Source organism: Rutilus rutilus, assembly GCF_951802725.1.
Source record: "Rutilus rutilus genome assembly, chromosome: 12".
Taxonomy (NCBI): domain Eukaryota; kingdom Metazoa; phylum Chordata; class Actinopteri; order Cypriniformes; family Leuciscidae; genus Rutilus; species Rutilus rutilus.
Window position 1 is genome coordinate 36,113,450 of NC_140217.1, and position 25,709 is coordinate 36,139,158.

Here is a 25,709-nt window from a genome sequence, read left to right on the forward strand (position 1 = left end):
GTCTGAATGAAAATGAGTAAACTGTGGATATACAGTTCAAATGAAAGCATTTGTCAGACTTTATTGGAACATGTTCATATTTAATGTGATGAAATTCAAACACCAATGAAAATGTAAAGTCACCATGTAATCTTATTTTTTATGAAATATTGCAGTATAAATAATTTATCCATTTTATTTTTTTATTCAGTGCCTTGTTATCTTTAACCCTCTGGGCCTCTTTGGTCAGAGTTGACCAAAAAAAAAGTACGTTTTGAATTATTATTTTTTTGCTTCGCCAGAATGGGATGACTTTTGTCGCATTAGCTATGTGAACTCACAAAAGAATCATGGACATGATTCAGATATGTTAAAGGGTCGAAAAATAAAAAGTAAAACTTGGTACCTTGCGGTCAAAATTAACCGACGTAGGAAATGAATATGAAAAAAATCTTTTGGTGGTAAAAATAAAAAAGAATAGACACCCACACATACATTTGAACTAGTGTAATTGTAACAGAGCAAGACCTTGCAAATGTGCGAAATAAAATCAACAATTCAACCCCAATGCAGAATACACAGACAAAAATTACATTAATTATCAAATGTTTGTATGAAGTGTTTAGAATTATCGCTATCCATTCCTTATTTTGTTAGGTTTTTTAATTATCAATCAAATATTGAGTCACAAAAGTGCTTTTCATGTGTTCCCTTTCTAACTGCAACCATAATGCAAAACCTGATGCATATCTAACAAAAAAATTGATGTTAGAATGTCTAAATATACTGTATATCTAAATGCAAAAATATATATATAAGAAATTATGTCTAAAAAACAACTCAAATATTTATAGGGAGCAATATAGGTGGTTACACCATGACCTTACACAAGTTTTAATTGTTTTAACGCCTCCGGATGCCACTACTCTCACTTAAAAAAAATTATTTTAAAGGCCTTCGCTCTATTTTAATCTGAAATATTGCATCTATTGAAAAATAATGAATCTCCTCTGGCAGCAACATCTCTTCTCTGATGACGCGTGTAACTGGCGTGAGAGCGGGTCATCCTTACTCACATGAGATCCACCAATAGAAAACCACAACCATCAATAATTCTACTCAGAAAACCACTTTCCTCTTAGGGGAGGTATGATTGCTGCAAGATCATCTGAGCAAATTATCAAAAGAACATGCATTTGGATGTTCATTTGAAATGGATGCATGCGTTTTCTCCGTCATCTAGTCTTCAGCACAATGGCGCTATTCAGGCGTTTGCCAAAGTGCTGTTTCTGCCCAGTATCTTAAGCTTTAGTAACATTTAATAAGTGCCTTCTCACCTTCTGACCTTGGAAGCAAATGTTCATAACAAAAGCCTTGTTCTCCAAAGATTGAGAATGCCCAGATGTTACAAATAGATTCAATGTGAACTGTTTTATGTTTACTTAGTTTAAATGATAAAATCGGATGTATAAAAGGAATCAATCACTCATCAATCCATCCATCACATTTATTTCTACAGCGCATTTGAAAACAACACATCAAAGCCAAAGCGCTTTACAAACCAGGACCTAATATATTCATACAACCCGCATGAGACCAAGTCCAAAACAAATACAAAAATGACTGTAAATTGAAATACAGAGTGCAAGTGTGAGCAAGTAGTCATTAAGTGAGATTTAAAAACACCAAGAGAAGGGATCTAATCATGTCAGTATTGTTTTTTTGGCTGATTCAATGGTGGTGACATTACATTCACATATTTAATGCCAAAGTATGCAGTTCATTAGGAATAAGTCTATCGTTTGCTCATCTGGACATTGTCAGAGGCTTGGAAACTTTTGTAAAATCAAAGCCATGGAACTGCAAGTGGGGAAAGTCAACTAAGTGAGTGCCGAACATTGCTCTCAGGGGATCTGGGAAACCTTTGAATTGTCCAGAATGAAGAGATGCCGTAAATGTGGGTTTGACAGGGGTCTGGACAAGCTAAGAAAGCATGTGTTTCTCAGCCACTTATTTTCTGTCATTAACACCAGTTTTCTGGGGTGCAATTATCAGAACTTTGTGCCAGCCGGGTGCAAAAGCATACGTTCAAAACCAAAACATAACCGTCGAGGCCTGTGATTCTAATAGCAAAAAGTAGTACGTTTTCACAAATCTTAGTATCCTATCCTATTTTTGAAACGTTCTTTTATTATGAAAATGTTATTTTCCATACAACAAAAACGCACGGTGATCACTGGGTATCAAGTTGGTTGTGATTTTGCCTTTTTTTAATGACATTTTCTTTTAAAGAGATCAAGTTTTAAACCGTGTTTCCTTTGCACGCTAGCTAAACATTAACATGTCTCGCATCTATCTCGACGTGATTCACGGATGGCTCATGTTTTATAAGCTCGGTGATAAACTGGTTGTAGTCAGTTTGATTTAGTGGCTAAATAGAAATTTATATAGTAAATGACATTATAAAACTATCATTCTCTTGACATGAAGTGATATTCAGATCTTGCCTATTTAAAATTATTTGCAGAATTTGTGATCTTTTCTTAATGCTTTGTTTAACACTTCAAATAATTCATTCTTGTTCCTTATTTAAGGTGATTATAATTTTGTATATTTTTAATATGTCTATATTAAAAAAAAATATGATTTTGAAAAACGCAAAATTAGTTAAATATGTATTCAAGTTTTATAGCACAGTGAAATCAGGGTCCGAGAGAATAAAAAAAAACGAAGTGTTTTGTTTGATTCAGGACTTTGGTTTGATAAATTAATTCTGTTGTTTCTTCCATTTATGACACCTTAGAAAAAGTTCAATCTTTTCTCTCGTTGAAGAACTTTGACATATTTATTCATGCGTTCATTGCTTTGAGTCTTGATTATGGCGATTCACTTTATTATGGAGTTGACCATTCATCCATTGAGCGTCTACAAACGGTTCAGAATGCTGTGGCTGTGTTTGATCACATTACTCCTATTTTAATTTCTTTGCACCGGCTACCGGTTAAATTGAGAATAGAATGTAAAATTGTAGTTTTCGTTTTTAAATCAATAAAAGGCCTAGCACCAGGTGATCTTTCTGACATGCTACGTTCTCACAGCCCATCTAGGTCACTTCGGTCCGGGGATCTCGGATTGCTCTCTGTCCGCAGGTCTATAGGCTAACACATATGGGACTGAGCTTTTGCGATAGCAGGCCCTAAACTTTGGAATAGCTTCTACCGGTATGGATCCGAACTGCGTCATCTCAAATCACAGCTTAAAACTCACTTATTTACTGTGGCTTTTACCATTTGATGAATTATTTAGTTTTGTGTGCTTAATTCTGTTTGCTCTTATTGATTATAAAGCTCTGTAAAGCACTTTGGTCAACCTTGTTTTTTTTGTTGGTTTGTTTAAAAAAAAAAAGGTGCTTTATAAATAAACAATGAATGAACGAACGAAAAAATGTATCACAAACATTTTAATGAATAAGAATTTGTTTGTTGTTATAATACATGAAATAAGCAGTTATAATAAAAAAAGCATTTTAATTTGGCCAATGTGATTTTATTTTTGTAAGTCACACATTTTCACTGAAATGCGTATTTTTTTAATAGTTTTCCTTTACCGGATAAAAGAATAGACTAAAACAGTATTCAATTCTAAGTATGAAGTGATATGAAACAGAAATGCCCACATAACGGAAAAGACATGGGATATTTCAGTAAGAACTGACACCAAATATACTGTGATGCGTGACTCGACATGTGTTTCCAGTTGTTGAAGCTATTATGTAGTTTGGTAGTACCATGGGCAGAGAAACCTTTGATTTCAACATATACATTTAGTTTCAAAGCCATATTCCTATCCAGTTTCCGAAATCACCGAATCTCTGAGATCAGTGAAAAACGGCATCACGCATTTAAGTGCCCACAGATTCTAAATAGTTCGCTATCTGTCAACCTGATTTAAGGTTTTCTCGCTATTCTCCGATGCCTGTGACACGTGTATATTTTACAGTTTCGGTGCTAATGCTATACATATAAACTTGAAATGGGCCTATAATGAAAATAAGACGTCTCGGCATAGCTTCGGTGTTTTGATTAGTAATGTTTATAGTCTAAAAACAAGGCTGAACCTCTACGAGAACTAAAGTAACAGATTTATTACATTAAAAATGACAGTAATACATAACACATAGTAATACATAAAAGTAATGATCCAGTTTTGTGAACATATAGCCTAGACATTTTTCTGGCTGTTAAAAAGCCCAAAAGAGGACCTCGTGTAACCTTCATGATAAAGGCAACACAAATGAAGACAGAGAGAGACACAAAAGAGAGAGAAAGAGTCATAAGGCACATTTTACCTTCTGCACATATTGGATTTTCTTGTCTGGATTTCTGTCTTCCCTCCCATGCTCAAAAAGCATAAACTACTTATTTCCTATAAGCAGATTTACACATGAATACATTTTCTTTCACTTCACAGCTTGCGGTAAGAGTGCAACAGCTCTTTTACCGGGAAAATCGAGCTGCTCAGAGCAAATGCAGTATGGAGAATGCATACATTAGCTGTGATCCACCCCATACACCCTGATCCACTGCTGACCTCTTTAGCATCTATACTGGAATGATATATTACATTTAGGGGGTCAAGCTGCGACTCTTACTCTTGAGAGACACACTTTAAAGCCTTAAGCTGCACAACAGAAACCAAGCATTAAACAACAAATGATTTGGGTTTGAGTTAAAAATATCTTAATGTTAGAGAGTTTTGAACCATAGGTCTAGGTGTTTTTAACCCTTTTAAACCCCTTTATACCGTTAGACAATAGATAGAAAATAATCTCATATATAATAATTATATATTTTTAAATAACATCATCTAAAAAAAAAAAAAATACAAACAGGTGTTTAGGAAAGTAATTTGGTGGTTTCTGTTGCTAGTAGGCCTAATAAATCCAACAGACCTTTATACCTCAGGGGCTGTATTTGATCTAAAAAAAAAATGGGAAAAGTTCACATTTATGTGCTCTATGATTGCATGTAACATTGTAACATGACATTGTTATTAAGAAGCAGACAGGAAAGGATGAAGCAAGGGTTTAGCTCTCTGGGAGCCAGGAATCCCACCGCAATTTTAAACAGATTAGAGGAATAAAATGGTTTGCAAGCCAGTATGAACATAAAGAACAAAAGTACCCAGGTTCAACTCTGGAGCAGGGGTCTGAAGATACTGTAGAGTAGATTGATAGAATGTGAAACCCCAGATACCTCCTCAAGCCATGCAGTTAGAAACCAATGTGAGCATTATTTCCCAAGATTTACTTAACTCTTAAGAGTCTTTCTTCCAGCTCACTCATTTGTTCATGTAAACACTCTCAAGCTTGTGTCAGCATGAAGGGTTTTGGTTCATGAGCTCCAAATAATCTGCCCAAACAAGACATGGAGGGACTGGGGAGTTCTGTAATCCCTAACTGTCGAAGTCACATTTCTGTGTGAAAACATCTCTGTGCCACAACTGTTTTAGTTAAATATAGTAATGTTAAAGTTTAAGTAACAAACGTTGAGAAAAATGGGCTATATGACACTCTGGTCTCCCCTACGTAGATTTGCAGGCCAAAACTACAACTTCCATCATGCAATGCGCCTAGGCCAATCTAACGCGCATGCGTACGGAGCTCCGCCCGGACTGTCGCGAGCCGCTCGCATTTCGAGGAAAGGTGTACCGTGAAGAATAGTCTATTATAACGCTTATTTTCTTCTTCTTGGGTTTTCACAACGACCCGTAACCATGTCAGGAGACGAGGTTAGTAAACAATCTTTGTTTTAGAAAGATTATCTGTTAATTTATGTTGAATTAATCAGACATTCAAAAAGAGAAATACAATTGGGCCTACTAGTAAAGGCTGTGAGGAAACATGTGCACAGCTCGTCTTTTCTAGATCTTTTTGTCATTTGTCAGCTAGTTAGATATACATATCTTACGCTTCTTTAACAGTCTTTCCATTTTATTGACAAATGGTAATATTGTACCACCATGGAAAATTAGACATGATAACATGTTTTGTTTTTTTTGTGTAGTTTTTTTTTTACATTTAACTTAACGTTACCGTAGTAATACAGGCTAGCGTTAGTTGGAGAGGTATTGGGGTACTACCGTGGTTGTTTGGACGAGGTAATACCATGTTATTTTGGACGAGAACTGTGTTTTATTAGTCCTCATAATACAACCATGTTTTTTTATATATTTATTGTGGCACTACCATGTTTTGCAGACGTTTCTCGGTGATTCTTGTTTTGTGGTACCGTGGTTTCTACAACGTGACTGTTTTTAGACACATATCATTGTATTCTTGAATAATCATACAAATACCATGCTATATAAATATGGTAATTATTCAATAAACAGCGTTCCATACAAATAAGTACCCTAAAGTAGTAAAGTACCAAGTAGCATCATTTCCACCGGAAGGACGTTCCCTCAGGAACTAGAGACTGGGTTGGTACCGTTACCCAGTGTGTTTCGACCGCAGGGACCAGGGAAGTTCTGGGTAAAAATGTTCTCCTCAGATAGTCCTAGTGTTGCCAACTCTCGCAAGACAAATAAGCAACCGCAGCTTAAAAAAAAAAAAAAAAAAAAACACCCAATAATATTAATTATCATCAATATTATTTATCAAATTTTTTTTTATCAATAAATGAGCCTGCAACATATTAAAATGAAACCACTCTGAGTTTGAAAAGCAAAAACAGACAAAATTTTACAAAAATCATTAAATTGCAACAAAGCAAGAAGTCACGCATATCCCCCGATCACATGTGAGCAGAATAGGTTTGGAGATGGAAAAGGGGAAAAAGTGACGTAAAGGCTAAGTATGTAAGCCATAGTCGGAATTTGTCCTCTGCATTTAACCTATCCAAGTTAGTACACACACATACACACACACTAGGGGTGTAACAATATATCATGTCACAGTATATCGCAATACAAAAATGCAACAATATGTATCGTGGATAGTTCACCCAAAATAGAAATTACCCAGTGAGAAACAGTGAGAAGTTTTCAGAGTCAGTACTACATTAAACTACAATATATTATATTGAATATAATGTATAATAATGGGGGAATATTAGTGGGTCCTGATAATGCTTATGTTATAAGTCTTATGTTACCAGTAAAAAGTGGCCTACATTATTTTAAATATATCTAGCCAGTGACAGAGTGCAAGCATATTTCGTCTAAAATAATAATGTATTTTCAGGTTCAGAATCATGAATATATTTATTCTAGTGTCACCATTGTCCAAGCCTATTCATTTACACCCACAATGTTAGATCAAATTTAGCATTTAATCAACAGTACATTTTTTCTTAACTTTTTATTATATGTCTTGGAGTATCGCAATAATATCGTATCGTGATATGTATCGAATCGTGAAATTAGGGTATCGTTACACTCCTAATACACACGCACCGTGTTAAAGGCAAGAGCACTAAGGGAGAGCTGCAATATAGGCACATATTCTAATAAAATTAATTCAAACCATAGGCCAAACCAAACCATTGTTTTTTTATTTTATTATAGCCTGTAATGATAAATACATTGAAAAAAATATTTTTAAAATTACGTGCCTCTCCTCCTTGCACCATCCATCAGCTCGCATGTTTCCTCTCCAGCTCTGTTCATCTCTGTTGGTGGCATTGTTTGTTAAAGGGTTAGTTCACCCCAAAATGAAAATTCAGTCATTGATTACTCACCCTCATGTCGTTCCAAACCCGTAAGACTTTCGTTCATCTTTCGAACACAAATTAAGATATTTTTGATGAAATTCGAGAGCTTTCTGTCCCTCCATAGACTGCAACTTATTACCAATTTCAGGGTCGAGAAAGGTAGTAAAGACATAGTTGAAATATTTTTTTTGAATTCAAACCCCCGCAAAATAACCACTTTATTCAACATTATATTTTCTCTCCTCGCTGTTCACGTAATGAACACAGTGCAGCACTTCCAGGTTATACGTCAGGTTATAATCATTATTGGCTGACTCTGTTCACGTGAGCACCACGACACATGCGTGTGATGCTGACATAGGAGCTGGCCAATAATGAGCCAGCGTTCTGAACCTGGAAGCGCTGCACTGTGTTTACTACGTGAGCAGCAAGGAGAGAAAATATAATGTTGAATAAAGTCATTATTGAATCACTGTAGTCACATTGACTATTTTAACAATGTCTTTACTACCTTTCTGGGCCTTGGAAAAAGGGTAATAACGTTGCGTTCTATGGGGGTCAGAAAGCTCTCGGATTTCATCAAAAATATCTTAATTTGTGTTGATGAACAAAGGTCTTACGGGTTTGAACTAACCCTTTAAAATGTATGTTTACTACCAACTATCAATACTTGGATTTACAACGTCAGATGCCTGCACACTGAACGTGATTTTTCTCCAGTGATGTTGAAGAGGGTCTACAGAACTTGTATTATGGCATTGATTGGCTATTAGCAGTGAGCAAACAGTGTCAATGGATTGGAGAAAACCGTGACCATAAATGTAAAGAAAAAAAGTTGCTTGTCAGATTTTCCTAACAAGCAACCGCATTTTTTAAAATAAGCCCCCAAAAAACACGACTCATGATTATTGTTTATTTTTTACGCGACTTGCCAAAAAAATTATAATTATTAGAGTGGATCATTGACGGACTTGACAACTATGGAAAGTCCCTGCTCACGAGGTAGTACTTTTTCAATGTTCAGGAACTTTCGGGATTGGGACTTGGGAACTGAACATGATGATTGGTTGACTCCACGCAGCATTTTATTTCAACCACCGATTTTAATAATCTGTTGCGGTGCATGCAGTGAGAGTTGTTTGCTATTCGAATCAGCAGCAGGTCATGGGGAAAATAAGTTCCTGGGACAAATTGTTCTATGTGAATGTACATTTCTGCACCATGGTATATATCAAAGTACAGACCCTTTCCAAAAAATAAGAATATCATGGAAAAGTTTATTTATTTCCATAATTCCATTCAAAACGTTAAACTTCCATCGATTATAGATTCAGGGCCCACAACTTAAACGATTTCAAGTACTTAGTTGTTTATTTGTACATAATTTGGGTTTCCAGCTCATAAAACCCACGAAAACAGGATTTCAAAAAATTCGAATATTACATGAAATCACACAGTAATTACACAGTGATACCATGGTCATTGAACCAGGTTTTGGTTATTTTGGCAGTGTGGGCAGGTGCAAATCCTGCTGGAAAATGAAGGAAGCATGAAGTGCTCTGAACATGTCCTGGTAGACGGCTGCGTTGACTATGGATTTAATAAAGCACAGTGGACCAAAGTCCTCTTTTCTGATGAGAGCAAATCTCATTTGGAAACCAAGGTCCCAGAGTCTGGAGGAAGAATGGAGAGGCACACAATCCAAGATGCTTGAAGTCCAGTGTGAAGTTTCCACAGTCTGTGTTGGTCATCAGCTGGTGTTGGTCCACTGTGCTGTCCACTCAACGCAGCCGTCTACCAGGACATTTTCAGAGCACTTCATGCTTCCTTCAGCAGACAAGCTTTATGGAGATGCTGACTTCATTTTCCAGCAGGATTTGCACCTGCCCACACTGCCAAAATAACCCAAACCTGGTTCAATGACCATGGTATCACTATGTAATTACTGTGCGAATTCATGTAATATTCAAAAAAATGTAAATCCTGTTTTCGTGGGTTTTATGAGCTTGAAGCCCAAATTATGTACAAATAAACAACTAAATACTTGAAATCGTTTAAGTTGTGGGTCCTGAATCTATAATCTATGGAAGTTTAACGTTTTGAATGGAATTATGGAAATAAATAAACTTTTCCATGATATTCTAATTTTTTGGAAAGGGTCTGTAGTGTAGTATTACCATGTGATTCCCGTCCCGAGAATTTTCACATTCCTATGTGATCACATTTGAACTGTTCATTATTCAGATGCTGTAAATGACAACTTCAGTTTTTTTACTCGGATAATTGATCTGTTCTTTTTGTGCAAGACCAAAAGCTGAGATTGTCTTTGAGAGCTTTAGTATGATTAGTAGGATTAGTTCTCATTAGGTGATTATTGCTTGCATTATTTTGCCCTTTTTGATGTCTTTTGACAGCCTTTGTTCAGTGTTGTCATTATTAAACTCCTATTATCATCCTTCCAGATGATATTTGATCCCACTATGACCAAGAAGAAGAAGAAGAAGAAGAAGCCTTTCATGCTGGAGGAAGATGGTGGTGAGGGAGATGAAGGCCAACAATTGGAAACAAAAGAGACTGAGGCTGACGGGGGCGAGGAGAAAGAGTTCGATCTTGATGATGATGATGGGGGGAGGAAGAGAGGTGAAACACATGCCATTCTATTGTGCATTAGTGCTGTTGATTTTTTTTCACTGCCTACTTAACCATGTTAGTAAGAGAGGTATATACAGGATAGAAGCTTGTTTGTGGGATAAAATCTTGCAATTCAGATTTTTTTTCTCAATTGCTAGTTATAAAGGCAGAATATTGAGAGAAAAAAATTAAGAATTGTGAAATGGTCACAACCTGTTTTCATTTTTTTGTTTCGTGGTGGAAACAAGCTTCCTTAGTATAGAGTAGTGAACACAAATCAGCATTATTATGGGCTTTTCACACCTGCCATTATGGCTAGTGAATGCCTAATTTTCCCTAGCATTTCCCTAGAAATGTAATAGCCACATAAAAAGCACATTTAAATGATTTTAACATTGACAACAGAATAATATGCAATATTGTTATTAAATATTTATTGCAAAAATCCAATATATTCCTAATCGCTGCTTTGCACACTGAATGTTTATATTGCTTCTCAGTGAAATCTCGTGTACATTTTTTTTTTTTCTTTTGGTGATGATCCAGAAACATCAGATGACCTGGATGACTTAAACTTCTTCAACCAGAAGAAAAAGAAAAAGAAGTCCAAAAAAGAGAAGATTTTTGATGCCGAGCTTGAGGAAGGAATGAAGGTCAGTTGATTATTTGCATATGTGTAGTTGTTAAACTGTTGATTGTTTTCATTGCCGTAATTGCTTGTCAGTGAAAGATGTTTTGATCATGAAAGCGCTACCTTTCTTGTGGACTTGGTTTCCTTTAAAATATAAATTGATAACTGAGCAATCATATAAAAAAAAAAATTCTGTTCGTGGCCACCGACAGCTTTTGTCATGCCTCGTCGTGAACTAACTCAATTGCAAATTTCCAAAAGGAGCTGAAGATCGAAACAGAGCCATCAGAAACACAAGAGGATGATGACTTAATGCTGCCTAAGAAGAAGAAACATAGAAAAGTCCGAGATTTTCAAGAGGACACAGACAGTCAAAGCAAAGATGATAGTAAGTACATGACTTCAGTGGAGCGCTTTTTGTAAATAACTGTAATGTAATGTTTGCACTCTAATCCCTGTAAAGCTGCAATACGAAACAAACTGTTGTATAAAGTGCTATACAAATAAAGGTGACTTAACTTGAATGATTGTGTCTAAGGTGTCGAAGATGACGACAGTAAAACCATCGATGATATCACGTTCAGCTCACAGACGGGCCCTGCCTGGGCAGGATCGGAGAGAGACTACACATACGATGAGGTGAATGGGAGCTTTTATTTCCAGGCTTGCGGAACATGTGTGCACGTTTTAGGTGATAACTTGATGAAGGGCCTGAGACTGCTGCCATCTGGTGCTTTTCTTGGCAGAACAGCTTTTCTCTGCTAACTTCTCTTTTATGCGACATGTTTGGAATTACTACAGCTGGTGTCAAGATGAGTTTTAGTGGATGTATGAAGTTGGTTCTCATCAAGTTCACACAGGTGTAGATCATCACGTTAACTCAAACGTTTGACAACCAGAACCTGTCACAATACTTTTACACAATGTCTTTGTTTTAAACAATGGCATATATATTAAGGATAGCATAATTGTCCAAGTACTTTTTGGGACTGCTCTACATTTAATAAAATTATGTAAACAGAACTTACTATTAAGCATATGCTCTTGAAAACTTTGAACTAAATAATCATTGCCATAGAGTTTTGTGCACTATGTTCTGTAGACAGTGACTGCTCTCAATTAAAACTGACTGAAAATAACACGTTATTTTAGCTTTTGAATAGAGTCTTTAACATCATGCGGGAAAAAAATCCAGACATGGTGGCAGGAGAAAAGAGAAAGTTTGTGATGAAGCCTCCTCAAGTTGTCAGGGTCGGCACAAAGAAGACCTCCTTCGTAAACTTCACAGACATCTGCAAACTGTAAGTCAAAACTCAAAATTGTCAAGCTGTTTTATAGAGTTGTAATTAAACTTTTTGTTTATGATGCCGAGTTTGATTTTTCTCTGAACAACTGGAAAGTGAGCCATTATTTTTGCCTTTCTGTTGGGCATTTCAAAAGCTGGCAATCAAATATATTCATATCACATATTTGCAAATGCAATCTTTATTTTGTATGGTTCTTAACAGTACTTTTTATTTGTCAGGTTGCATCGACAGCCAAAACATCTTTTGGCGTTTTTGCTAGCTGAGTTAGGTACAAGGTGAGTTCATTTTATATTGTTATTGGCTCTTCCTGTGAAAGGCTACAACTTGGTGTCTTGGGCACAAATCCCATGATTTCATTTCCGCAGGAACTATTAGATATGTTTGGTAAAATGTTATCTAGCATAAAACTAACATGGCATGACAAGTAGCTAGTTTCCTGCACCTTAAAATGGTGATTTTTTTTTAATTAATTAATTTATTTTATATATATATATAATTTTTTTTTTTTTTTTTTGGCAACCATTAAAACATCACAACTGTGTACATTTTTTGACATTCTGTTAAACTGAAGTAGTAAACTATTATTAAATTATTACAAAACATGTTTAGCTGTCACAACTAAAGTCATATAATCAAAATGGAACATTCTAGAATATTGCAGTATTTATTATAAATGATTTATCTGTGTTCTACCAAATGTGAGTCGACTAGAAGAGGCTTGGTCGTAGGGCTGGATATCGTTAAAAATGTTTCGATACCGATAGCTTGACTTCGATACTGGTTTCTGAACGATACTTTTTCGATACCAATTTTATGAAATCAGTTTTAACAAGATTGCATTACAGATTGCCTAAAAACACCTTTGATTTATTATTTTCAGTTTTTTTTTTACATACTCAGACTCATATAGGCCACTGGGGGGCCGAAATATATGCCTCGCGCTCAAGCTTGCCGCAAAGCACCGGCAAAAGTAGCCTAATGATTATGAATGTGTCGGAAACAAATAGCAAGGAGACATTTTAATTGTTTATTAATAAACTAGTGTTTTCTGAGTCAGTGTTGGCCTCAAAGATGGTGACATTCAGTGACTCGTCAACTCTGCAGTTAAATATGTCACAATTAGAGATGTGCGGTTGGCGGTTACAGCCGCGGACTCCGCGGATAAACCGCGGATCGGGCGGATGACGTGACGAAAAATTATATTTGAATTAAATTCGGGCGGGCGGTTGAACCAAACAAATGAAAAATATTATGTATACACCAATCAGCGGATGGCGGGCGGGTGCGGTTTTGAAAATTGGTCAAAAACTTTGGTGCGGATGGATGGCGGACGGATGTTGAGTTTTGTGATGCGGTTGCGGATGAAATAATAGCCCATCCGTGCATCTCTAGTCACAATACCAAAATTCCAGTAGTCGGTACTCGGTACCAATACCATTAAAAAAATGTATGGTTCTCGGTACCAATTTCGGTACCACAGCTAAATCTGGTGGAACTATTTTCCTATTTTAGATTTTAAATTCAACGAGTTTATTTATGATGGTAATCATAAGTAAATAATACATATAAACATTGAAGGCCACATGCTGTTTAAAAGTAAACATTGTTTATAAAAAGATTTTAAAAAAAGGTCAGCAGAATAAATGTTTAAATGATCTTTTTGTGGTTTAATATTCACAGACACTAGTTTATATCAGTTACAGTGCTCCTAGTAAAAATATAAACATGGAAGCGACTAAAAGCAACTGCCTATTAGTGGGGGCCGAATTTACCCGGTACTACAGAAATGGTATCGTCACATTTTAAAAATTTCAGCACAGAGTTGGTACCGAAGTACCGGTACTTTTGACAACCCTATTAGCAGTAGGGCTTCACGATATTGGAAAAAAAATTACATTGCGAAATTTTTTTCCCAACGATATATATCGCGATATTGCGAGCCATCAATCCAGGCTAAAGTCAATAATTACCATTCCATGTTATTAATAATTTCACTAATAAGCAAGCTTCATTACAAGTGACAAAAAGGCCACTTAATATTTTATTCCAGAAACATATTTCTCTCAGAATTTGGTGAACGTTCTACACAGGACCTAACGTTCTTCAGGTTCTAGGACCCGAAAAATTATGTTTTCTGTGCTGATTCAGTGACGCGTTCATGTAAACGGCACCTAGAACCAGCACAAGTAATGATTAATAGTATGTAAAATATTATAATGAAACATTTGAATTGTTTATTAATAAACAAGTGTTTTCTGTAAAGATGAAGTTGACAATAGCCTACTGACTCGCGATCTTCGCAGCAGTGATCGGGAGAAATGCACTTTTCATACAGATTTTTTTTTTTTTTTTTAATGGTTCTTCTGTAGATAATAGTTATATTTCTATTTTTTTTTATTATTATTGTTATTTTTCGGTGTGTGAGGCGAGTAGGCTACCTTTTATGCTGAGTTTCGGTTCATGGATGATAGCTTAATCTCCAGTTCAGGCGCTGGCTGCTATATTTAATTTTTAGGCTATTTATTAAATCCAGGAAATTGGATAATGAAATACTGATTAAAATTAAGATACAATTAATACAAAACGAAATTCGTTTTAAAGAAAGGCTTTGTGCTTTCTGTTTGAGGTCTCTGTGAAAGTTTTAAAGCAGTCTTTTAGTGCCGCTTTCATAACGGCCGCGTGACGAGTCCGTAATGTCACGTAACATTGTTTTTTTCCTCATAAATGCGAACACGAAACGACTTTTTTTAAAAAGACAACCATCCACAACTTTATAACACTCCAGCAAAGTAACTTACCTCTTTTTGGTCAACATCCTCCTTTTTGTAGACGAAATAGGCTAGTCCCAAATAGCTGATTTTGACTTTTTTTGCGGTGGATCCTCTTCGTCGCGCATTTTTAGCTATAGGATTGCCAGTGAATGTTGGCTGTGAGCGGTGAGCGCGTTCCTGTCAGATCCTCACTGTGCAGGCACGCGGAACGCGTATGTCACCCCAGCAAAAAGCCATACAACAAACTTGTGTTTACTGTGTGCTACCCTGGTGCTACCGTTCTCTTACACTATGGGTGCTACTAACGTAACGTTACCCTTCACATCGCATGTTCCGGCGATGTGACTATCGCTCATTCGCACATCGCGATGTCGATGTTAAAACAGAATATCGTTCAGCCCTAATTAGCAGTATAGTGAATGCGCTCGCCTATAGAGACAAATGCTTCTTTCTTTTGGATTACATAATCAGAGAATATTTGTAGGGCTGGATGATTAATTGAAAAGTAATCGAACCCTAAATTCAGAACCTAACCGGCATAATTTAAAAAAAAATCATTAATTGTAATCAAGGTAAAAAAAAATGTTTGGGGTCATATCGTCTAGCCCTAGATTTCGATTTAGTTTAAAAGTAGACATTTCAAGCTTTGTATAGATATATTTCTCATGTGTGTGTGAGAAAAGTAGCCTATTCTCTTGAGTTTGGGTTAATTTATGTGACTCGCTCTAGTTCTTCTTGCAGTCCGAGACGGAGCAACTTTCTGCTGTTAAGTTTATTCCGTGCACTGTCAAGTGCTTCATCAGATTTGTCGTGTTGCTGGTCTTGTCGCAAATATTGCATCGTGCGCTGTTGGCAAAGTGGTTCCTCTCACTAACTATTTGCTGCACAAGAGTTTCTGGCACCGTTTTGTACCATGCTCATGGAAAGAGTCTATTGTGATGTTCTGTCCTAATGCAATCTGAAAGTGAATTATTATTCTGTTTTATGGAGAGCACCACTAAACCAATGTTTTTTCTTTGTCGATGGTCATTAACCTTGCAAAATATCGCACTGGTGTCTGGCAAGCTTTCGGTTTATTTTTCCAGTGTCTCTGTGCGACTGAAACCCTTCATTTTCACTTTTTGCTGGAGGCTTTTCACATAATGCCAGAGAAACCTGAATCAGTTGAGAAAGGCATTGCTGCTCTAAAGGGAGCGACTGACCCTGTGAACGTTTCAAAAGGCATTATTAAAAGATTTCCAGGCTGATTTCAGCGCTCAACGCTCATTTCAGCACCTCATTGTGTCCACTGACGTGCATCTCAGAAGACACATGAAACGAAACCCATCGACTTTGCCTCCTGGATATTTACAGATGATTGTAGTTTTGAAAGAGATCAGTCTTACGCGTGTAGAATTCTTCTTTCTGTTTCTGGAAACTGGAAGTTTGCGATTTGGAAAGAATATTGAAAATAATTTAACCTTAAAAGAAGCCTTTTTTATTTTAGAAATGCACTAACCACTGTATTCACTTTTCAGCGGGTCCATAGATGGAAACAATCAGCTCGTCATCAAAGGCAGATTCCAGCAGAAACAGATAGAGAATGTCTTAAGAAGATATATAAGTGAGTTTTATTTGACTGTTCTTCTTAAACATACAGTAGTTGCCCATAATATTTTTCATGCTTAGTATATTATAATCAGTATTTATAGAAATATTTTTTATCTTAAGTGTGTGTGTGTCTATATATAGACTTTGGAAACATTACATGTTTTAATGTTTTTGAAAGAAGTCTCTTCTGCTTACCAAGGCTGCATTTATTTCATTAAAAAAAGTAATATTGCAAAAACTTCTTACAAATAAAAAGAGACTGTTTTCTATTTGAATATACTTTAAAATGTAATTTATTCCTGTGACACAAAGCTACATTTTCAGCATCGTTGCTGATTTGCTGCTCAACAAAAATGTCTTATTATTATTATTATTATTATTATTGTCAATATGGAAGAGTTTTTGCTGCTTAACATTTTTGTTGAAACTGGGATACCATTCAAACATTTGTGGGAAGATTATTCATCAAGGATGCGTTAAACTGGTAAAAAGTGACAGTAAAGACATTTATAATGTTACAAGAGATTTCGGTTTAATAAATGTAATAAATAAACTTAATAAATGCAGTTCATTGAACTTTCTATTCATCAAAAAATCCTGATGAAACGCATCACCATTTCCACAAAAATATGCAGCACAACTATTTTCAACATTGATGATGATGATTATAATGTTTCTTGAGCAACAAATCAGAATGTTAGAATGATTTCTTTCGCATCATGTGACTGATGCGAAACTGAATTTTCAGCACCATTACTCCAGTCTTCAAAGGAAAAACGTACATTTTAAAATATATTCAAATAGAAAAGAGTTTCTTTTAATTTGTAGTAATATTTTACAATTTTGATCAAATAAATGCTGCCTCGGTGAGCATGAGAGACTTCTTTCAAAAACAAGTTGCTGCTCTGCATTACATGAGGAAAAAACAGATTTATCCGAACCGATTTTGTTTTGCAGAGGAGTATGTGACATGCCACACGTGTCGGTCTCCTGACACGATCTTGCAGAAGGACACGCGTCTTTATTTCCTGCAGTGCGAGACGTGTCACTCCCGCTGTTCCGTCGCCAGCATCAAGACGGGATTCCAGGCGGTGACGGGCAAGAGAGCGCAGATGCGTGCCAAAGCCAACTAACGCCTGTCCCTCGACCATCACACACCTTATACGGCCCATCTGAACACCTGCACTCCACGGCCAAACTCAACACATCCACTCACACCCAGGTTCCTACGGGATCTCTGCGCTGTTCAGGAAGTCTGAAATTTCAAACCGAGATCTCGGCCATCTCAAGTACAACACTTAATTTCCTTCAGCTCCTTTCAGGAACGTTGAAATTGCCTAGTGTGCACATGGAGAGAGGTTTGATTTGTTGGGTCTGGCTGTGGAGCAGTGCTGTGAGATGTGAACGGAGAACACGGAGCCTGGATGATTTTAATGAATGAACTGTTGGTGAAATTTGTTGTTGCTGTATTAACCTGCAGAGAAACAATTGAAATAAAATGCATACCAGCAGGGCAAACATGTGCAGTCTATGTTTCTGTGAAGAAGAAGTATGTCTTGTCTAGAGAGACTGGATGTGATCAAGAAAGGAGCTTGAAATGTACTGTATCTTTTATGATGATTCTGTAAACGGACACTTCTATTCAGCCTCCTACGGTTTTCTGTACTTTAAAGGGATGAATATGTGTTGATTAAACATCTCTTAAAAGAACTGGAATAACACTCTTTTAAAAATGAAAGTGAAAAATACGAGTTAGCCTGGCTCATTCTCTATGTGCAATGTTTTTTCTGCTCCTGATGAAAATTATTGAATCTAAAGTGTTGCTGCGCAGTTGTCATAGAATAGTAAAATATTACAATAATGTTAATAAAGGGTATCGTGAGTGTTTTATACTTAAAATGAAATTGCCCAGAACTGATAGTCTTTTTTAGAAAGTTGTGTCTGTAGCCTTTACATTTCTTCTGTCCAAATGAATCCACCAGGCCTGTTTAAGCTCCAAAGAGCCTCAAAACCCCACTGACATAAATCAGGGAAAGTTATTTCGACACCCAGCATTCCAATGTATTCCTAAACATGCGATACTTTTACACAAATACCCTCAGTGCAGTGGGCCTCTTTGTGAACCAACACAATTGTTTATGTGACTGCTCAAAGTATGACAGCTGAGTAAGTGTTTGATATGTCAAGTCAGTCATCCTGGAGCAAAACGCATAGGGGGGAAAAATAAATATGAAACACGACCCTCAGTGTGCACGATCTGGACAGATCAAAAATGTTTGCACCACATTAGATATGTTGAAGAATGCAGTGCGAATGACTTTTTCTTATGTTACTGCTCATGGCACAGACTGTAATTGGCACTGAAAATGAAGCGGAAGGAGAAATCACTAGCATTGGTAAAATTGCTTCCTAAAGCAAGATCTGTATTAATTGGCACGCGTTTTAGACCTGGCTATTTTCAATTTTTTGTTTTGCGTGTTAAAGTAGTTCCATTCATACAGCATTGTAATGTATGTGTGCTTAGACCTTGATTAAAGTCATTACCAGCTCCAGGGACTAGACTGGTTAACATCCTCGATCACTCACAACACAAGGTCACAGGGATGAATAATGAGCATGGTTTTGACTGGCCCGGACATGGCTGTCTCTGCTGCGTGGGAGGAAACGTGTTGGAGTGCAATAAAAGTAAGTCCGTCTGGCCGCTATGCTTTGAGCGGCGTGCACCTGAAACTGCGGATGCCAGAGCGTTTAAGTGGAATTTCGTCGTTTATCTATTGCCATATGTTTCAGTTTGACATGCGTAATGCCTTAAACTGATTGCTAAATTTCTTTGCATCGTGTCATTATCTTTAATTATGGGGTCCTTATGTCTCACAGATTGGACGTCAGATACTGTAAATCACATGCAAAACTTACTTGGATGGTCCTGAATCCTAACCTCTACTCGCGTATCCTTATATGATCCATAATGTCCCCCCCTCTAAATTCAAAAGCCAGTTGAATGAACAGCCGTTATCAATACTGTTAAAGGGATATAGCTTAACCAAAAATGAGAATTACCCTCATGACATTCTAAACATGTTCTAAACCCGTGTGACGTCATCTATTTAGCAGAACAAAAGAACGTTAAGAACAACTAGCAGTTACCAAAGTGATCAGTCTAATTTTAGCCAAACCTACATTTTTATGCAGCTGATTTATGGCCAGTCTTTAAATTATTATTCTTTTTTCCTGAAAAGCTTGCCCTTGGCTGTTTGTTAGATTCTTGATGATCTTTATAAAACGTTTTTAAAAATAATAATGCTCATAATAAAAAATAAATAATGTCTAACAGGACAATCTGAGGTCTGTTGTTGCTTCTACTGTATTTAGCTACATTATCCATACATAATTAGAAGATTAACAAAGTGCAGTAAATGTTTAAACTATTTGACCACATTGTTAGCGGGAATTACCATGCTGCTAGCATGTTTTCGCACATTGCTAACATGAATTAGCACGTTGCTATATTTTTTTTAACAAGTTGCATGTTTCAGCATGTTGTTAACATGATTTAGCACCTCGCTAGCAACCAAGTTGCTGCTTGGTTCTATTAACCGATTTTGAAATGTGCACTCAAATAGTGGAGGCAGTGTTAACTGGACAGTGATTGGAGGAGTCCTGCACACATCATCATAGAGAAGTCTGTCGTTTTCACAGCATAGTTAAGACATTTTGAGTAAACATTAAAAGGCCATTGTTTTTAAATGAAACATGCATGGATGAATTATTATAATATAACATCTCTATAATATGCCTTTGGATGTTACAGCCTGAAGGGAGTAAAACTTCACAAATCGTATTGACAGCGTCCACTGGATCAAATCTTTTAAATAAGGCAGTTTTGTTTTTTCTCTAAACTTTTTGGACCTGCTTGTGGAGGAGTTGCGATATAGTGCGCTTCCCTGTACAGAGATTGCATTTACTGAAAGTTCTCTCCCATCCAGACCTCACGGGTTTCAGAAAGTAGAGACTTCTTTAATCCTCCTATTGGCATATCTAATAGAGTGAGAACACATCTCTTGTCTTAAAGGTAAAGATTAGACAAGGTGCTGAGGATTACTCGATGCATCTGCATTCAGACAGGTGTTTCACAAGTCATCATAGTTTATTTACATCTGTAAATATCTCTTGCAGTCTCGAAAGTGCAAGCAGAAGAAATATGCACACGTAATTAAAAATAGCCAACCTTTCTGATTCCGACCGGCATATAAATAAAACGAAAAACATTTCTGGAAAAGCACAAACAGACAGGAAAGAAGGGAGGACAGAAACAGAATGAGGGTATTTACATACGAGGCGCCCAGATGTATAGAAAAAAAAAAGCATGTTAATTGTGTTTTCTGGGGAGCATGAATGCAGAATGTCTGTGAAATTGATCCTCTTTTGATGTCGCGTGTGTGTGTGATGTTGTTGCTCTCAGGAACTGTGGCCTGTTTGTGATGGATTCCTTGGGGACGTCATCCCCGTCTCCCTCCTACCAAACAGCTAGTTTAGCTGTCCGTCTCATTGACAGCTGATGCTGGAGTTTGACGGCGCCTGTTGGTTTCAGTGTCTTCCCGCTGAGTCTGTGGTATTAAAAAAGTTTCCAGTCGACAGTGTTTTCCAACTCCCTGCTGTAATAAATACAAGAAAAGGAAGACAAGCATTAAGATGTGCTAGTGAAGAAAAACAGATACAAGAGCCTTGTACAAAGCAGGGGAGATGAAATGAAGAGCTTGCTGGATCTCAGTCAATTCGCTCATGTGGTTTTATTCTACCTTAATTCCCTTTAAAGCAAAGCAAAAAAAAAAAAGACATTTATAAAAGTATTTTCTGCTGAATTTTAAGGACAACTAAAGCAGCGAACATAAAAAAACACACCCAGAAATCAATATAGCAGGTTAAATGTACAGAGCTACAACCTAAATGCTCTTTTGAAAGTCTATGCATCTTTCACTGTTTGTTGTACCAATTACCATTCGGAGAGTGTGAAATCGATTGAGATTTTCTAAACAGCTAACCTGAAGTTCTCTACAGTCCAGGACTGGTGTTATCCGACTTTCAAGATGTATTAGTTTACTTGCGCACTCAGAACCTCAAAGCCATGTGGATCAATCTCACAAAATCGGTCATGAACATGCTTGGCTCATACATTTTTTATTATTATCATTTGTATAATAACAATTATACAAAATACTTAAAGAAACGATGAATTATTAATTTCCATAAAGAAAGTTTTTTTTCATTGTGACTATTTTTGACGTGACAATTAAGCACATTCCCCCTCACAATTCTATATATTTATATTTGTTAAATATTTTATTTCTTATAGAGATTACCCAATGAATTCAAACACACACACACGTTGTGTTTTCATGTTTTATGGGGACTTTCCATAGACATGATTTTTATACTGTACAAACTGTATGTTCTATCCCATTACACTAACCCTACCCCAAAACGGACCCATCACTGAAAACCTTCTGCATTTTTACATTTTCAAAAAACATCATGTCTCCTCATGGAGTCACACACATACAAATGTGTTTTACAGATTTTAAAAAAAGCATTTTTTAACTTATTACAGTAAAATAGAAGAAAAATGCTTGATGGTCATAAAAGAAAAAATGTATGCTTTATTTTCTAAATGCAAAATATAATTTATTACTGGGGTAAAATATGACCTGGGAGTTTTTTTTGTGTGTGAGATTCAACCACAGCTAACATAAACTTCCTCTGAAAGGCTCCTAATGCCGATCATTTCATCGAGGGAAGCGCGACCAATTGCTAATTTGTGGCCAATATGATGGTAACTTTGATTTGACCTTTCAGGGCAACTGCAGTGGTTAGAATAAGAGGCGGCGGAAGCCGTGTTACTGGTGCAATAAGATTGTGGTCACGCACATTAGTCAGACAAACAGAGCGCTGATCCACAAACAACACACAGAAGGATCAGGTGGAAGCCACCAGCAGATTCCACACTGTCCCGTGCGTTTGTGTAGCCAAACATATGGCAAAGTTTAGAGCGAAACAGAAGTTGAGCCGCTACACCTTGAAAACAGATTAGTAAGAATAACCACAGCTATTTCCCTTCATTTTGATAAACTTTATGCTCATAGGTCACAGACGCTGCATCCAAGCAAGTATGCGAAGCTCGCTCAGACCACCGAAGACGGACCTGATAGAGCAACGGTAACCAAATTACTCCAGTCAGAATGAAACCCTTATGACATTTACTTGGCAAACAACACCAAGCAGCATTTTCTGTCTGCCTAAAAACAAAAGAGATATTTGACCTCTGGAGAACGTACAAAAATGTATTTTAGGGTGGTAGAACTCATCTTTTGGATGAAAATGATTTTCTTAAGCTGTCTGGAGTTCTTTCGCCAGCGAATTTAGAAACACATACAAAGGCCAACACTGTAAATCCGACTCGACTTTTGACAGTTTAACATTATCCAGTGAATTCCAGTTAAATTTTTTGTTTAAAAAGTCCTAAATGAATGAATTACAATTTAATTATTTTGAATAAAAATAAAAGTGGATCATCAATATATTTGTTCCAAAAAACAAAAACAAAAAAAAACGTTTAAACAGTGCACACTATAGTTCAAAAGTTTGGGGTCAATACGATTTTTTTGTTTAAAAGAAGTTACTTTTATTCAACATGGAAATTTAAATTGAGCAAGACTTTCATAATGTTACAAAGGATTCCTATTATTTAACTATTTGAACTCTCCATTTATCAAAGGATCCTGAAATATGTATTATTGTTTCCACAAAATCATCTAAAGCATCAAATCAGCAATGATTTCTGAAGGATCACTGAAGACTGAAGTAATTCTGCTTTGACATCACAGGAATATATTACATTTTCTAAAACAGTTATTTTAAATTGTAATAATATTTTACAATATTATGGCTTTTACTGTATTTGGTGAGCTGAAGACTTTCAAAAACATAAAAAAAAATCTTACAGACCCTAAAATTTATACATATGAAACGTTTTAAGTCCTCTCTTTGTGAGATGTTTAGCTTGAAAAGTTAGCTTTTCGTCAGAAAACACCCCCCCCCTAATAATTTCCTGCTGTCATGCTTAATGGATCTTTAGTGACTCCAATTTGAGCTCAAATTACTCCATGAAAGCAGATTTAGTGGTTTGTACTCACTAACTTCAATTTTACAATCTGTTTTCTGCATGAAGAGCAATCTTGGTTAGATCTTGAAAGTCAAGCCTGGAAACTTGTAAAACATCTCATGGTTTGAATTATCACTGATCCAAGAATCCACTGTCCCAGCATTGAGTTCTTGCCTTTTATTGAAGAATGGAATCCATTTCAGATATGTGATTGTTTTCCTGAAGAGAGGAGAGATAAGAAATCATATTAAGGAGACTGTTAACTTTAATGTGTGAGTTTGATGATTTATAAACTGATACATCTCCATTTTTTTTGCACTGTTTTTTAAGCACACCCTCCTCTTTTTATAGTCTATTGTCTCCTGAACAATATCATTTCCATTCCCCATATACATGTCTTCCTCCCTCTATCCATACATGTATCTCACCATGTCCTCGTCGCACTCCTCGTGTGTGTGGTCCTCGCTCTCCTCCACATCACTGTTCTGCAGGTCCTCTGACTCGGAGCCTGACTCGTCCTGGGACAGTTCGCTCTTCACTTCGTCTGCCTTCTGCAACTCTGCGCAACAGAGGAACGTTTAAAAACAAACATCACATTTTTGGAAATGGAACCTTACACAAAATCAGAAAAAAAGTTTGAATACATATGGTTGAGTATTATATTTGATACATCAGGCTTTTATGGCTCATACACTACGATTTAGTGAGAATATGGAGCTCATGTTGAGGAGGAAAGAAATGTGCAATTTGGTGCAGTTGCTGATATTTATATGGCCAAAAGGTAAGATGAAATTCTGATAGCTTGTAATGTAAATCAATCATTAAAATGTATATTAATATCAGATGTTTTAGTAAAATTAGAGAGACATCAAATCAAAAAATTATTTATAGCTATTTCCCCATCTTATTATTATAATTTTATTATGACTTATTTTTGTAATACGTCACCCCTTTGGGGTATGAATTCATTAAAAAATAATGCTTGTTTGGCAATGCGTATAACAACATTTTAGCAATTTAAAAAACAAACATTTATTCTCTTGTAACTTAAACTAAACAATATTTGTAAAATACTGTTGAACAATAAATATATTGCCTATTTATGAATATATTAGCCTACTGTATCATATTTAATATGCAAATTTCTTGGGCCTATAAATTATCAATATGACCAAACCTTTGCTGAAAAACCTGTTGTACACAATCTACTTTATGCCTTCCGACTGATAGTTCATAATTTTTTTCCATACTTTATTTTTGTTGCTCTAAAATGTTTAATGGTTTTTATAAAGTAAAATGTTAGATAAACATTTACTGAACTGAAGCAACTTGGGTCTACCTGATTATTTATACACAATTTTTTCTTTTTACATTTAAAATTATTTTTACATTTTATCATGTTAATATCAAATATGACACAAAAGGCTTTTGGCCTTGACATTTTAAACTGACATTTATTTGTCCATCTCTCTCTTTGCAATTAATTGCATATATAATCCATAAAAGCCTGATGTATGAAATATGATACTCAACAAAAACAAATCTCTCTGTGTGTGTATATATATATATATATATATGTGTGTGTGTGTGTGTGTGTTTGCATGTGTTTTTTGTTGAGTATCATATTTCACACAAACACACACATATATAAATATATGTATGTATGTGTGTGAAATACGATACTAAAACAAACCCACATGCAAACCTGTGTGTGTATGTGTGTGTGTGTGTGTGTGAGAATTCATCATCATATATATATATATATATATATATATATATATATATATATATATATATATTTTTTTTTTTTTTTTAAGTTGGAGGGCCTGTAGCTTCATTGGAGTGCGGCCCAAAGGATTGAACTGATTTTATAAAACAGGCCACAAAAAAAGGAAGTCTATAGACCATAGAGTCTACTTCAAACCC

The 25,709-nt window shown here is 36.0% G+C and overlaps 2 protein-coding genes across 11 annotated transcripts in view; one reads left to right on the top strand and one right to left on the bottom strand.

Moving 5' to 3' along the window:
• Positions 1-5,574: 5,574 nt before the first annotated feature.
• Positions 5,575-18,372, top strand: eif2s2 (eukaryotic translation initiation factor 2, subunit 2 beta). Its single transcript, XM_084426514.1, has 9 exons — positions 5,575-5,769; positions 10,157-10,334; positions 10,872-10,978; positions 11,218-11,344; positions 11,495-11,595; positions 12,109-12,257; positions 12,482-12,538; positions 16,552-16,637; positions 17,582-18,372. Exons 1-9 carry the CDS (start codon positions 5,755-5,757, stop codon positions 17,755-17,757), a joined length of 996 nt encoding a protein of 331 aa, XP_084282640.1. The 5' UTR covers positions 5,575-5,754; the 3' UTR covers positions 17,758-18,372.
• A 1,482-nt stretch (positions 18,373-19,854) lies between these two features.
• raly (RALY heterogeneous nuclear ribonucleoprotein) overlaps positions 19,855-25,709 on the bottom strand; it is an 87,395-nt gene continuing 81,540 nt past the window's right edge. For 5 of the 10 annotated variants that reach the window (XM_084425661.1, XM_084425654.1, XM_084425657.1 and 2 more), the window contains 3 exons: positions 24,212-24,342; positions 23,958-24,002; positions 20,625-21,279 (listed from right to left, as the gene is read on the bottom strand). In XM_084425661.1, coding sequence (XP_084281787.1) covers positions 23,961-24,002; positions 24,212-24,342 — 173 coding nt within the window. In that variant the 3' untranslated portion in view covers positions 20,625-21,279; positions 23,958-23,960. Of the gene's footprint in view, positions 21,280-23,814; positions 24,003-24,211; positions 24,343-25,709 lie in introns of all 10 variants that reach the window. The other 5 variants (XM_084425660.1, XM_084425663.1, XM_084425656.1 and 2 more) reach the window with 3 other exon arrangements.

Excerpts from the sequence above, each read along its gene's own strand:
- eif2s2 (XM_084426514.1), top strand. Across the intron at positions 10,335-10,871 it reads TGATGGGGGGAGGAAGAGAG|AAACATCAGATGACCTGGAT; the intron begins GTGAAACACATG and ends GTGATGATCCAG. Across the intron at positions 16,638-17,581 it reads TGTCTTAAGAAGATATATAA|AGGAGTATGTGACATGCCAC; the intron begins GTGAGTTTTATT and ends TTTGTTTTGCAG.